This window comes from Limanda limanda, chromosome 2 (genome assembly GCF_963576545.1).
Source record: "Limanda limanda chromosome 2, fLimLim1.1, whole genome shotgun sequence".
Classification (NCBI taxonomy): Eukaryota; Metazoa; Chordata; class Actinopteri; order Pleuronectiformes; family Pleuronectidae; genus Limanda; species Limanda limanda.
In genome coordinates this window covers 30,092,361-30,105,789 of record NC_083637.1, presented here as the reverse complement: position 1 = coordinate 30,105,789, position 13,429 = coordinate 30,092,361, and the positions used below count along the sequence as shown (strand labels likewise).

Genomic DNA, 13,429 nt, shown 5'->3' with positions numbered 1-13,429 from the left:
TTTAAACACTGGAATGTTCCAAAAGTTCCTTGGTATAATTATTCTTTAAGATAGATTAGTTATTTTTGTCTGCCTTTATTGCTAATCTACAAACCATGATCTGATCAGAGACTTTGACTTTTGTGATCTGATGCATCCTTTTCTTTAAATGCCTATAAAAGGTGAGGGTGGATGGTTCAGCCAAAAAGTAGGTTTTACTTCCTTTTCACTATTTATTCTAATCGATCTAATTATTATCCATATTGTTTGACCTGCATCATTTTCTGGCAATCTTTATTTTATTCTACGCATCAATAGCATTGTTTTGTACGTTAAGCCACAGATTTGGAAACATCATAAAATCTGTTACAAAATTCAGAGTACAATTGAAAACAAATGAACGCTGTTCTATGCTGAATCCAAATGTCGATCTTTACTATGTCTCTCCCTGACTTCCTTTCTACTGTCCCGTAGTTAAACAATTTACCATTACAGAATAAATTGTGGAATCAAACCTTTATCTGTATTTGCCACATTAAACCTCCACTGCCCCGTTGTTCTGTATCCCTGTCCTCCACCTGACATACAAGTCTATCAGTAACCTGCACCGAGGTTTTGAGTATGTGTTCAGGGTTCTAAGAGCCCTGAAATCCATTGTATCAGGCTCCCAAGGTGAAAGGGAGAGAAAGGGGCCCGAGATTAATTCAAGCCACAGTATAATAAGGCTGCTCTCAGACTTCCCTGGTGAATAAAGACAAATGGCTTTTGTTTGTGCCAGCTTTGCCATCTTGCAATGATAACTCCAATAATTCCATTTCATGTCTAAGTCTAATATACCATGGCCAAATAATACAAGAAAAGAATAGAAGCAACTGTAATTGTGTTTTTTTTTTACTTAGTGACATATATCACTATATTTCTATACTTCACTGGAAGGAATCCCACGAGGATGGGTGGTAGCAGAGAGTGGGGCTGGTGGAGCTGAGCTCACAATCCTGTCCTCCCCCCAGAGAACAGTCATCTAGCATATCTTGCTTTCAATCATCTTGCTTTTGACTGAGTGGACATTGGTATGCAAGATTCTTTTGTAGCCATCAAACCTAAAGATATTATTTCAGGGTGAAAAGATACAAGAATGGATTTGAATGGAACACTGTGAAGTCATACTACCACTGCAGTCAAAATTAAAGCCCCAATTCATATCGTAGTGGGGTTGAGGCCACAAGCCGCTGTGGCTAGAAGATTGGGGCCATAGCACCCTGAACCATTCATGTGTAAGAGTCACTCTGAACCTGGTCCTAGCCCCCCCTAAGTGCATTGAATGTCTGATTACAACATTCAAATGACTGCACCTCAAGTGGAATTAAATCACAAAGGATCATTAAAGCTTCTTAAAACTCAGGTCAGCCTAGCATGTTCTAGCACCTAGTTGCCTCGTTCGCATTTCCATGTTGTACGTAGCCTATATATTGTATAAAATGATGGTGGTGTCTGCAATTCAGCAGCACTGAGGTGTCCACATGGGCGTCAGGTTTCCATTTCTGATGGTCGGAGCTGGAGCCATCTCACTTTATAAAATGGTGCAATCAATGCACCAACAAAGTTCACTTCAGCTGAAAAATTAGGCAAATGTACTGACATGCACAGTAAGAAATAAAGTGTTGTGACATAAATGAGAGTCTACTTGACCCTTAGACTCCTCATGATGTCATTTAGTTTGAAATGGGGTTTGGCTACATACTTCAGTCTGATTACATGGCTAAAGAGAGTTTAGCTATCTGCATCTTCTCCTGGTTTTTACAATAAACAAGATAATATATGTAGTTAGTATACAGCATACTATGAGATGTTAAATAGTTTGGGGGAGAGACCGTTTGCATCCAAATTTTATTTATGTTGTATGTATTGAGTATTTATGTATTGAGCTCTCAGAGCCACTGTGACAAACTGCTACAGATAAATAACACAACACAATAATCTAATTCAGGTTGTTTATCTAGTGTGACTGCATGGTAAGCACACACACACACACACACACACACACACACACACACACACACACACACACACACACACACACACACACACACACACACACACACACACACACACACACACACACACACACACACACACACACACACACACACACACACACACACACACACACACACACACACACACACACACACACACACACACAAATGCAAACAAACCCAAACTGGTAACATTCCAGTTAGTACTTTCTGTAACTTCAGTGACTGGCAGAAATCTGATATAAATGTGCTGGTGTGGCAGCAAGACAGGAGCAGTGCTCTGTGTGCTTGCTACAGACTGGTACTGGCAGAGTAATTTGCAAAGTATCTTCCCTGCACCGTTCACTTCACAAGAATTTCATCACCCGGAGAATGAATGCGTTGATGTACAAAAATACATTTATTCGAAACAATTTCAAAATGACAGTTTCTTTACCGTAGAAATATCGAAATAAAGATGAAACAGAACATTACAGATCATGCATGCATTGTAGATTTTTGTGCACTGAAGAACATTACAATGCTTTTGCCTTCTGAAATATCACAAACGCAAGAATCTCTTATTTTTCAAGTATGGATTCCCTCAGAGGTCTGGATCGAACAGTGTAATGTGGCATTTGAGATATCAGATGAGACAGCCGTTTCCAGTGATCAGGGTGGTGATTGGATGAACAATTAGGAAGTAAACACCAGGAAGCTACCCAAAACCCTAAGGTTTCTTTCACTGGTGACAGTTCCATATGTGCAGATCCAAAGCTCAACATTTTCAGCTGCCATTCTTTACTTTCTTTACAGACTTTTAAGGAGTTCCAAACTCTTACCCGGCAACAGTTTCTACACGGCGTTATGGCCTGGTTACGACCCAGTGTAGTCATCATACATTCTTCACAAATCCAAAGGGTCAATCAGGCAAGAAAGAAAATGTACTGCAAGTATGATCAGAGATGTGGGCACTGCAAACTTTTTGATATTTCATTTTCTGTTCCTCCTAATCCTGTTATGCTATTAAGAATCAGAACAAAGTGACACAATCAAAGCCCCCACCCAAACAACATCCACATCATCCAGCCAAGCAAACAACCCTTTGCTTATGACATGTGTTGAATACAACAAAGATATAAAACAATCTTTGTTCAGTGTGTGTCTCTCTGCAGTAACACGGCTTGGCTTGGCTGTTTGCTTTGAGATGAGAGCACTCTGTTTGAGGTAATGAATATGTGATGTGGCAGCCCACTCGCTTCTCCTGCAACTGCTGTTGACTTAAATTTTGAAAAAGCATTGTGGGAAGGCTCTGCACAGCATGCCGTTCAGCACGGCTGTCCCACTGTCCAGCTTCCTCTGATTACCATTATTTTGAATACCTGTAGGTCGACATGAGTCGACTTCCACCTCGTAGGACTGGAAAAACCAACACTGGTGGAGAGGTGCATGCTGGGAGGACACAACTCCCTCACTTTAAATGAAATGCAAAATAGTAAGTTGGGCTGTGGAAGTGGCCTGATGGCCTTAGGGAGAGTGGGTTAAAAATATCAGCCCATCTCAGTTGTCCTGCATGTGCTGTGTTTGGGCACTGCCAGACATTATCATAAACTATTTCAATCTGTCTACTTGGGGACAATATTTTGATTTTGTCAACTGAATGAGAATATTTGTAAGTCGGCGTGAAAGATGTGGCAGATGGAGCACTGCAAATAATCACGACACTCACAGCAACCAACAAAAATGTAAAAAGCAACAATGAGATGTATGAAGCAAATACCCCAAGAACCTGAGCGAAGCACCAAATAAGAAAGAGCTTATTCCAAACCAGTGTTATATTCATTTGTGAACGAAATAATGAGCTGTCAATTTTTTTTATATTCTATGCTCATTTGAATATAATATTTAGCAATGCAAGATCCTCTAAAATACCAATAGGCCAACCAAGGGTTTGATTCAATAAAATGAAGTTAAATGTCTTACAAGTATCTATGTGTATAAATAACTAAAACTCATAATTAAAATTTTGACATGTAATCATATTTTGTTAGCTGCTGATAATTACGCTGTTTCCATAGATGAAAAAAAGTGGCCAGTGGTGGATGCTAATTGTGCTAACATTGCCTAAATGTTTCTTCACACACTTGCTTTATAATAGACAAGAACTGTAATTAGACTGTCTGTTAGCATAACACATAAACGGCACCTGAGGCTCATGGGAAACCAAAGCACTGGACAAGCGAGTGAGCAAAGAAAGGATCGCGGAAATCCCAATGCTTCTTTTCGAAGCAGTCAGATGTCTGTACAAACTTTCAGGACAGTCCATACAGTCGTTGTCAGGACATCTCAATCAAAACCTCTTTTGTGACCTGACAGTGGTGCTAGGTGGTATCACAGGATCATCCAAAGTTTAAATTAGTCCCTTGGACACTGTGCAGGTCTAAATCCATCTAAATGGTGTTAAGATATGTGAGTCTGGATCAATGACTGTACATAAAGATGCTCAGCAAGTCTACACCTCTTTCCAATGAAGTACACCAACATATCTTAGCTATGGACGCTGCCATCTTGGATCAATGAGTGCAGCTGTGATATTGAGGTCCAGTCATTACACTGGTTCAAGGAATCACGAGGCTTTCAAATCATTACAACTTAACTTATTAATAACAGGACCACTTGAATATATATATATATAAATATGATAATAATAACCTATAATGATAAAAAACATCTTTGGAAAAACATATTTGGTATGTACATGTATCTTTTATGTGACCCATCTGCTAACATGCATGGGGTGGGGCTTATGACCTGCACTGTAGCCAATCGAGGGGCGATCAAGATGTTTTGGCTTCACTTCAGGGAGCTGTCATGTTATTGATCTTTATTAACGTCACTGGTCTGGACCAAAGTGACGACTCACTGGCTAAAAAGAGTTAGGATTAGAAAAAGAGCATCAGCTTTGTAAAATTGGTCCTTTTGCCAAACAGAAACCAAATCCCAAATGGCAGCAGGTACAACAATCCAACACTAGGCTTACTGGTATTTTAGAGGATGTAAATATCAACTATAATGTCACATTTTTTATTGTCACCTTTTTCCTAACACGTGAGTCTTGTGGATGTGATCACTGGTAGCCACCGTATAATAACGTCTTCATTGTATTTGAGCTTTTGTTCTGAAGCCTAACCACAGAACTCTAAAACCCAATTACTCATGGAAAAACTGTAATGCACTGATGCCGATGGCAGATAATGTTTGGTTCACATAGTTCAGACTCAATGACTTCACCAGACTTTAAAGTAATCGTTGTAATATGTTTGAATATCTATAAGTATAAGTCTATTTGTCTAATGAAAATATAAACATATTGAACATGATCATGTTCACATTGATCCATTTAATTTAATTTCCGCCAAAATGGAGGGAAGTTAAATCTGCAATATGCCAATACAGTTCTGCTGCATGGACCTGTATTAACAGAGAAACGCTTTGTACTAGATACATACCGTCCAACAGTAAATGAAGAAAATAAGAGCAGAACTGAAGTCGAGGCAAAACCGACTGGGCTCTTTTGATGAATGATTAGAAAATAACTATTTACAACACTTGCCCTATCTACAACACATACACCGTGTCCTCAGTAAGAACATGCACAAGTCAAGGACCTTGGCAAAACAAAGTTGATTATCTTTAAGTAATGTTTGAATTTTTTACCACACTTTCAAAAACAGACCATCTTAAGATCTCCTGTCATTGCCATGGTACTCAGACTATGAGCATGTAGAAAGTAATAATATATACATTTAACAGATGATAATATTGTACATTTCAATAATATTCTCTGTTTGACTGAAGACTATATATAAGCAGAAATTATTTTTAAAAGCAAACTTCTTAGGAAATGTACATATCCTTTCATAGGTGTCGATCAAAGATATTTCACTCTGCAAATGAATTTCGTTATGTAGTTTATACATCCACAAAACTGAATACGTTTTGCAAGTAATTACAATAATCTCATTGAGGGAATTGACATTTGCTGCATGGATGTTGTTGAACGAGACATCCATGCAAGTCTGTATAAATGAGGTCCCTTAGAAAACTATTAACATCGGCTGTGTTGAATTACAAAACAGAAAAAGAGAACCCCGACACGGTAATACTTTGCTTTGTACATGGACCGACGTGTTCTCCTGCCTTACACGCTCGTACAGTTTGGAATCTCCCTTGTGCTCTCGCAGGCATTTCCAACTCCCCCTGAAACAGAAGAAGAAGAAGAACAACAAGCCAAGAAGAAAAGATGGTTAGTTCAGCGCTGTCACTTTATGGCTGTAAAACAAACAGTCTCTTTGATAGTGACACATTGCGTTGATTACTGAATTTTAAATGTGCTGTTTAATCAAAGGCTCTGAAGCTGTCAAGAAGCATAGGCATTGTAAAGTGACCCATTATAAAAAAAAATCTTTGATAACTTATAGGGATGAGCGAGTACAGCATTATCTGTATCTGTTGAAGTGGAAGTGGGCTGGTTCAACATAACTTTCTTTTTTAAATTTGAAATTTTTTTATGATTTTTTTATTTTTATTTTTTTTTAATTTATTTCCACACCAGGTGTGTGTGTGTGTGTGTGTGTGTGTGTGTGTGTGTGTGTGTGTGTGTGTGTGTGTGTGTGAGAGTGTGTGTGTGAGTGAGTAGCGAGGGACGTTCACTGTCTCCCGGAGAAATGAACACTCTGTGTTTTTAGTATAGAAAGACGTGAATTATATTCGTTCACAAGTCATACAGACTGGTTTTGTTATTTTCACTTTACATTAACACTTAAAGTTTAGTGCAGTGTAATTGTTTGCCGTGATAATTAAATGCCAGTGTGATAATAAATGACAATTTCAAACCATACAAACTGTCATGTTGTACTGTATTTAATAGAGGTTTACTTTACTGTAAAGTAAGTGTAAATGTAAAGTGAAAATAACAAAACCAGTCATTATGACTTGTGAACAAATATAATTCACGTCTTTCTATACTAAAAACACAGAGTGTTCATTTCTCCGGGAGACAGTGAACGTCCCTCGCATCTTCAGCGCTCCTCTACTGAGCCAATGCAGGTCTCGTAAAATTTTTTCCAAAGACTCGTACCCGAAGACCCAGTCGGGAAATGAACGAATCATTTCTGCTTCCTTGACTGAGCCTATGGAACAGTCCCGATGCGCAGTGAACCTGAGTGACTGAGAGACAGAGAGCTGTTCTGTGAGTGAGTGAGTGAGCAGAGCCGTGTGTGACGGGAGGAGCGCTGTGACGCTGTGTGAGGATTTTCATTCAGTCCGATCACAGATATTGACTCCGATTACTCATATTATACTCGTGATCGGCAAAAGTGCTTTATCCGTACCGGATACTCGTTTCAGCCGAGTATCCGGCTCATCTCTAATAACTTATCATAAAATAAAGGGCAGTTTTAAAATTCATGATAAATGAACTTCACGTCACTTAGACATGAGAGATCAGCTTAGTTGTTCATGAGTTGAATCAGAGATCAGTATATTTAGGAAAGCTCCACTGATTTGGGAGGCTACTGATAAAGATTACTGTTCACCTTAGGAGGCCACTTATGTAATATTTGAAGTGGCTCTGGAGAAGCATCCTTAGGTTTGAAAAATTAACCCTGATGATGTCATTAGGGGTTTAAGATGTAATTTGGGTTATCTCAGCCTGGGATTGGACACTGCACATTTATGACAGGAACCTGGAGTAAGAATTTCAATGAAGGTGTCCTTTTAACCAATTGGAGAGGGTAAAAATTGACCAGTCTTTTTTGCCTCTTGTGATACCCTTTAATGTTATGAACATTCTAGGACCACAAGTAAAAAATTAATATATAAAATGTAACTTTCCCAAATTCCAAGATTAAATCTTCAGATTGCTTTGTTTGACCAACAATTCAAAAGCCAGAGGGCAAGATATCCACAGTTTCAAAGTGAGAATCCAGGTTATATGTGACCTTAGTTTGGCTTCGACAATATATCCATATTTTTGGGAATTTTTCTGTCACTCCATATCGATTAGTCTTCTTATCATTCAAGCACTTGTGCCTTTGGTAGATACGCATATACCTGAGAACCGCTGAGTGTATATCTCTTGTCAAGTTATGTTTGCATCCAGTGTTACTGTGACACATTGTTTATAGTTTTTGATCAGTGGCTGTTTTCAGGATTTAAATTCATGCCAACCGTCGGGAACCCACCCATCAAGATATTGCTCCATAGCGCTTATCTCGGTCCACACCCCCAACTAGATACTTTTAGTTTTGAATGGAAATAACAACCAAATTCAATGTGATCCTCTTCTTCTAGTGCTATTATTGAATTCATTATTTCTTACGGTGTACAAATATGTTCATTGGATTTCATAAGTCTACTTTATTTAATATCTTCTCAGTACAGCAATAATTATTACATTATCTTCTAATCTATATAAAACCTCAGCTCATTGTATAACGGACTGAAATTACTCTGTGGTGGTTGAATAATTGTTTAATTTCTCTCCAGTGCTGAATTTCAAAACCCATGTAAAGCTGGGAGCCTGCTGGAGCCTCTTCGACTGTTTGATTAAACCATCACAGAAAAAAAATCAAGTCGGGATTGCACTTGCCAACCTGTGCTGTTTTCTGCTAGTAATACTGTAAAACAGACAGGGTGAGATTTTACCCAATAGACCACTAACAACCTAGTTGCTTTTATGGTGGCCTGAAGTATTCTTTCTAAACAAGTGCTATTGTGACCAAACAGACAAGTGATTAATGCTGCTCTCTTCATGCTCCTGCTGGGCTTTGGAATCTCAAGGCTGCATTCTTAAACATGTTGCTTTTATTAATTATTCATCTTCCTCAGTACTGCAGGCCTTGCAGGAATCTATTCTTTACTATGTTAAACCTCTCCAAGCAGTGTCTCTACTCTGTTGCTGCCTCTTCAATAAATGATAAAAAAAAACAACTAAAAAGAGGTTCAGTTGCCAATTGTCTATTTGAAACATAATTCAAATTCATAATTTTAAATATGCCTGAGGACTGAATTTGCACACAATTGTTCTGTACATGCAGCAGGATGACTTTTATCTCCAATACAAACCAGAAATCATCAGGAGAACAAAATCCCTTTCAAGGAACTGTCTATGCCACTGATAGTAATGAGAGCATATAAACATTTAGATTATACCTCATTTGCTATCATTATGGATCGCTTCACTTACTTTTGACCCTGGCATCCAGTTCCTTTTCCATGAGTTCTTTGGAAGTGGGGAACTCACTCAGGGTGATTTTTGGCGTGCTGTCGCCCTGGCCCACTGAACCAATCATCTCCTGCTCCTTCTCCTGGTTAACCTCAGCATATATGTTGATCCAAGGTATTTTTCTTAAGATTTGAAAAAGAAGAGATTGCCAAATGAGCCTCAGAGCAATGAGATGTATTGAAATTGAAATGTATTCATTCTTTCAGGGTTAAAGAACTAGAATTTTCCTTTCACCACACTTTAATAAGTAACTTTAAGAAGACATTTGTTAAAGACACACTTATGCATTTCACAATTAAACTCAAAGGAAACTCTTCTGTTGCTGGATGCTGAAAGTTGCATCCCAACTTTAAAATGTGTGGGGACTATTCTGTAATTATACCCCAGTTAATAATTTATGGGCAAATTACAGAAATATTGGCATCTGCATTTACAACACCTAATATACATCTTTATTTAGACACTAACCGATTTATTTCCAATTACTATTCATTTTGGTTATTAATTGCCCTGTTTTGTCAACTGTAAGACTTTTTGAAAAATGCATCCTCTTCAGACTAATGGGAGAAAAATGTATATCCATAATTAATGACAGCTTTTCCATTTCCCTCAGACTTTTCAAGAGAATCATTTCAAGTATGAATAATTTATTCAGCAAATAACGGGCAACGAACAGCAAGCGCATATTAAACCATTTAATGGTACTTTTTACTGCTGAGTGGTATCTGGAATCCAACAAGAAGTACATCTACATGCTTTAGTGGGACTCGTCTAATACAATTTTCACACAGGACTGTAATTGATTGGTACGGACTGTGCTCATCTGGTATCATCAATAATGGAGAAGATGGTAATAGATATATGGCCGTGCTGGATGTGCAGCAGGTGGAAGTAATCGCAAAGATAAAAATACCTCTTGAATTTGTAGATGAGGAACACTGCTAGGCCCAGGAACACGACCGAGAGGAGCATGAGCATAGCAGAGCTGCTGTGTCTGGGGCTGGAGTCCACCAAGGGTGCTGTGGGACAGGAGGAGAGCCCAGTCAAGAGTCTGACGTTGCTACATGTGCTCCGGTGTTGTGAGGTTAAAAGTTACACATCAACATTCACTTGTCCAAAATAAAATGTGATAAAAAAAAGGAGGGGTCTGAAAAACTTTTGTATGCACAGGATATAAATGTGGACACATGCATGATGAGATGAAGCTTAAATCACAGTTTCTACTGCTGGTCAAAGAATGTGACCGCAGCAGGTAGCTTGAATATTTCAAGTGGATTTGAAATGGTTAAATACATTTACATTTATCTAAAAAACAAGAGCCCAACCAAATGGCCACTTAGTCCGATTAATGTCACAGCTTGTGGTTTTGCTCACAAGGAATCTGACTCGAATTCTCCTCATTATTATGAAGAGTGCATTAATGTCTGTCACTGCAGGGAAATTACAGAGTATTTTCCAAAGTTTTAAAGCTACTGCCGAGCCGTTCTGCTCAGAGATGGAGGCATGTGTGCGCCTGACCTTTCTCAAAGCAGCTTTACGACTCTTTTTACCTTTTCTTCGAGGTGAAATATAAAGAGGGATCCAGCTGGGTACACCTCCCGTGTCAGTAGAGTGCAGCACACCAGAGAACTCACAGAGCTGCACATACCAGACTGATAATACCTAACACTTTGAGCTACAGACAACTCATGGCTGTGTGCCTCCAGAGACTGTGTGTCTAATGAAACCAGTCGAGCAATTGAAACAATGTAAGATCCGTCCAGCAATGGGGCACTGGAGTCGCTGAGGACTGCCAAGGCCTGAGCCAGTAAAAAAACATCGAACAGCCACATTATTTACAATCAATGTGGCTCCATGAATCCAGCATTGATTTGATACTTATAACAGCAATTTTTTTTTTGGCAGGAGGATGTTAAATGTCATACCCGCCTCCCCATCTCCACGAGTTAGGAACTGAACTCTGTTGTTGACTGCTGAAGCTAATCTCAATTCTGCTCCTGCCCTCAAAATGTACAGTGTTCTTTCTCAAGGACTAAATAATCAACATAATTATACTCAGTGTAACACTCATTTTGTGGTTGGGTGGCTGTAAAAGAAATGGAACAGATGTTCAGTTTTTGATGGCAGGCATAAAAGATCCCTCGTCTCAAGGAGCTCCACTCAATATCAAACCCCTCCCATGCTCCCCTGTGTTCCGCTGCCTCGGATGGCGAGAGACTGACAGGAATTTTAATCGGTGGACCGAAGAAAAATTATTGTTGTCAAAACACAGTTCTGTTTCTTGGCATTTCGAATATGAAAAACAGGCAAATTAATTACACGTGCACATTACATTATGGTTGATAAACAAATGGCAGTGCTGAAAGCTGTGACAGCAAATGTTTCTTACCCAGCGTTAACTGTGTGTTGTACACAATCACCCTCACTCCAGGCTTGAGCTCGAACTCCACCAAGTTTTGGTTCAGTGCACTTACAATAACATCAGACGCCTGTTAAAACAGACAGAATAATAAGTGTTTTAAAAGCTTTTCGATGATTTGTCAAGCAGAATCAACTCATAGTCTCACGCACCTGCTCCAGCTCGTCCTCACTCTTTTTCTTGCCCTCTGATTGGTTCTTGTGAGGTAACAGGAAGAGCTCGGCAGCTGTTGGAACTCCCGGGAACACGGCTACCAAGAGCTGCTCCTCCGGGAAGTCGGACACCTGCAGCAAGGCAGAAACAGGCTTCATTAGCGGTCATGCTCCGACAGGTGATGGATACTATTAGTTCCATGAAATACAGATGTGTGACTTTGTGCAGTTGATACAAACATCCGGTGAATTATTTGAGGATGTTGAGTTTCCCTGCAACAAGGCACCAGACTAAGCACAAAAGTGAGCATGAAGTGACGATGAGAATTTCTCATTTCTAGAAGACATCAACAATCCAAATACCAGATTTCCTCCACAGACATACTTCCCTCATCTGAATTATAATCTAATATGAATTTGGCCAGCTCCTGCATTGTTCTATACTTAATAGTCAAACATATTGTTATTATCGTACGATGTGTTTTGATAGACATATGGAAAACATCAGCAACATATCCAGAATACACCCCTCTTTTTATCCAATCTGTTGCAAAGACTCTCCTCCATTCCTTTAGTACTTCTGTCCTAATCGTTTTAAGTTTGTCCACAACTCGGCTGCAAGCATCCTTTGTGACACACAGTCCTGGGAACACATCGCCTTTCAGCACTCCCAGTTAAATACCATAACCATAACTCTCACACAAGATACAGCTACCTGCCTGCCGAGTCCCTGTTGGTTGCTAAGTGGTCACATAAACTTAGCACTTAAATCTAGAAAAAGAGAAAAAGATGGTTCACACGTCAGTGATGATTTTCAAGTTGCAGGATTACTTTCACCTTCTTCCAATCCTTTAAGGTTATGAGTGTATGTGTAATTCTGTTTTAACTGAGAAGGGAATATACTTTTTGTCAAAACACATTTTGAGGTAATAAAAAAAAATATATTTAAAAATTCCTTACTTTTTGTTTTAGTTTATAAAAGATCAAAACTGTGGTTAGAATAAACTGACAAGGCAATCAAGCTTATATTACCTTAGTGTTACAAGGTTGAGTGGACACGTTACTTGTGGCTGGTTTGACATGCAAAAGTTGATTAATGCAGTTAAACTGCATCAACTACAAGTTCATGCATCAGTATTTTAAAGTGGTAACGTTCAGGAAGAATGACACTGATTATACCTCTGTAATCTGGTTACGGATAAAGACTTTTTAAAGACATGAAACAGTCCAAATCCATTGAGATAAGTATCAGTAGATACAATAAATCAGCCAAATATGAAATGAACCTGAGTTGTATTTATCTTACAGGAAGCAGCAGTCCACTTACTGTTTCTGATTATTTAAAGAAGAAAAAGAGAAAGACACCAAAGCAAAACAGAAGAGTCTCTTCTTCGGTCTGTCCCAATTTTCAGATACAATGAACCAAGCCAGTTTATGTGATTAGTACAACTTATCTTTGGACATCAGTGGAATAAATGGCCTTTTACTTTAGCGCCACACACATTTGCGTACAGACTGCTGGCCATATACAGCCTAGACCACCTTCCTATTTAATTTAAGTGGTAAGATTGCAGGT

General features: G+C 38.9%; 1 protein-coding gene across 2 annotated transcripts in view; it reads right to left on the bottom strand.

The window, feature by feature from the left end:
* Positions 1-5,957: 5,957 nt before the first annotated feature.
* The window catches only part of sorcs3a (sortilin related VPS10 domain containing receptor 3a), a 208,668-nt gene continuing 201,196 nt past the window's right edge, over positions 5,958-13,429 (bottom strand). For both annotated transcript variants that reach the window (XM_061090014.1, XM_061090022.1), the window contains 5 exons: positions 11,854-11,985; positions 11,672-11,771; positions 10,196-10,301; positions 9,244-9,404; positions 5,958-6,254 (listed from right to left, as the gene is read on the bottom strand). In XM_061090014.1, the coding sequence (XP_060945997.1) occupies positions 6,196-6,254; positions 9,244-9,404; positions 10,196-10,301; positions 11,672-11,771; positions 11,854-11,985 (558 nt within the window). In that variant the 3' untranslated portion in view covers positions 5,958-6,195. The remainder of the gene's footprint in view (positions 6,255-9,243; positions 9,405-10,195; positions 10,302-11,671; positions 11,772-11,853; positions 11,986-13,429) is intronic.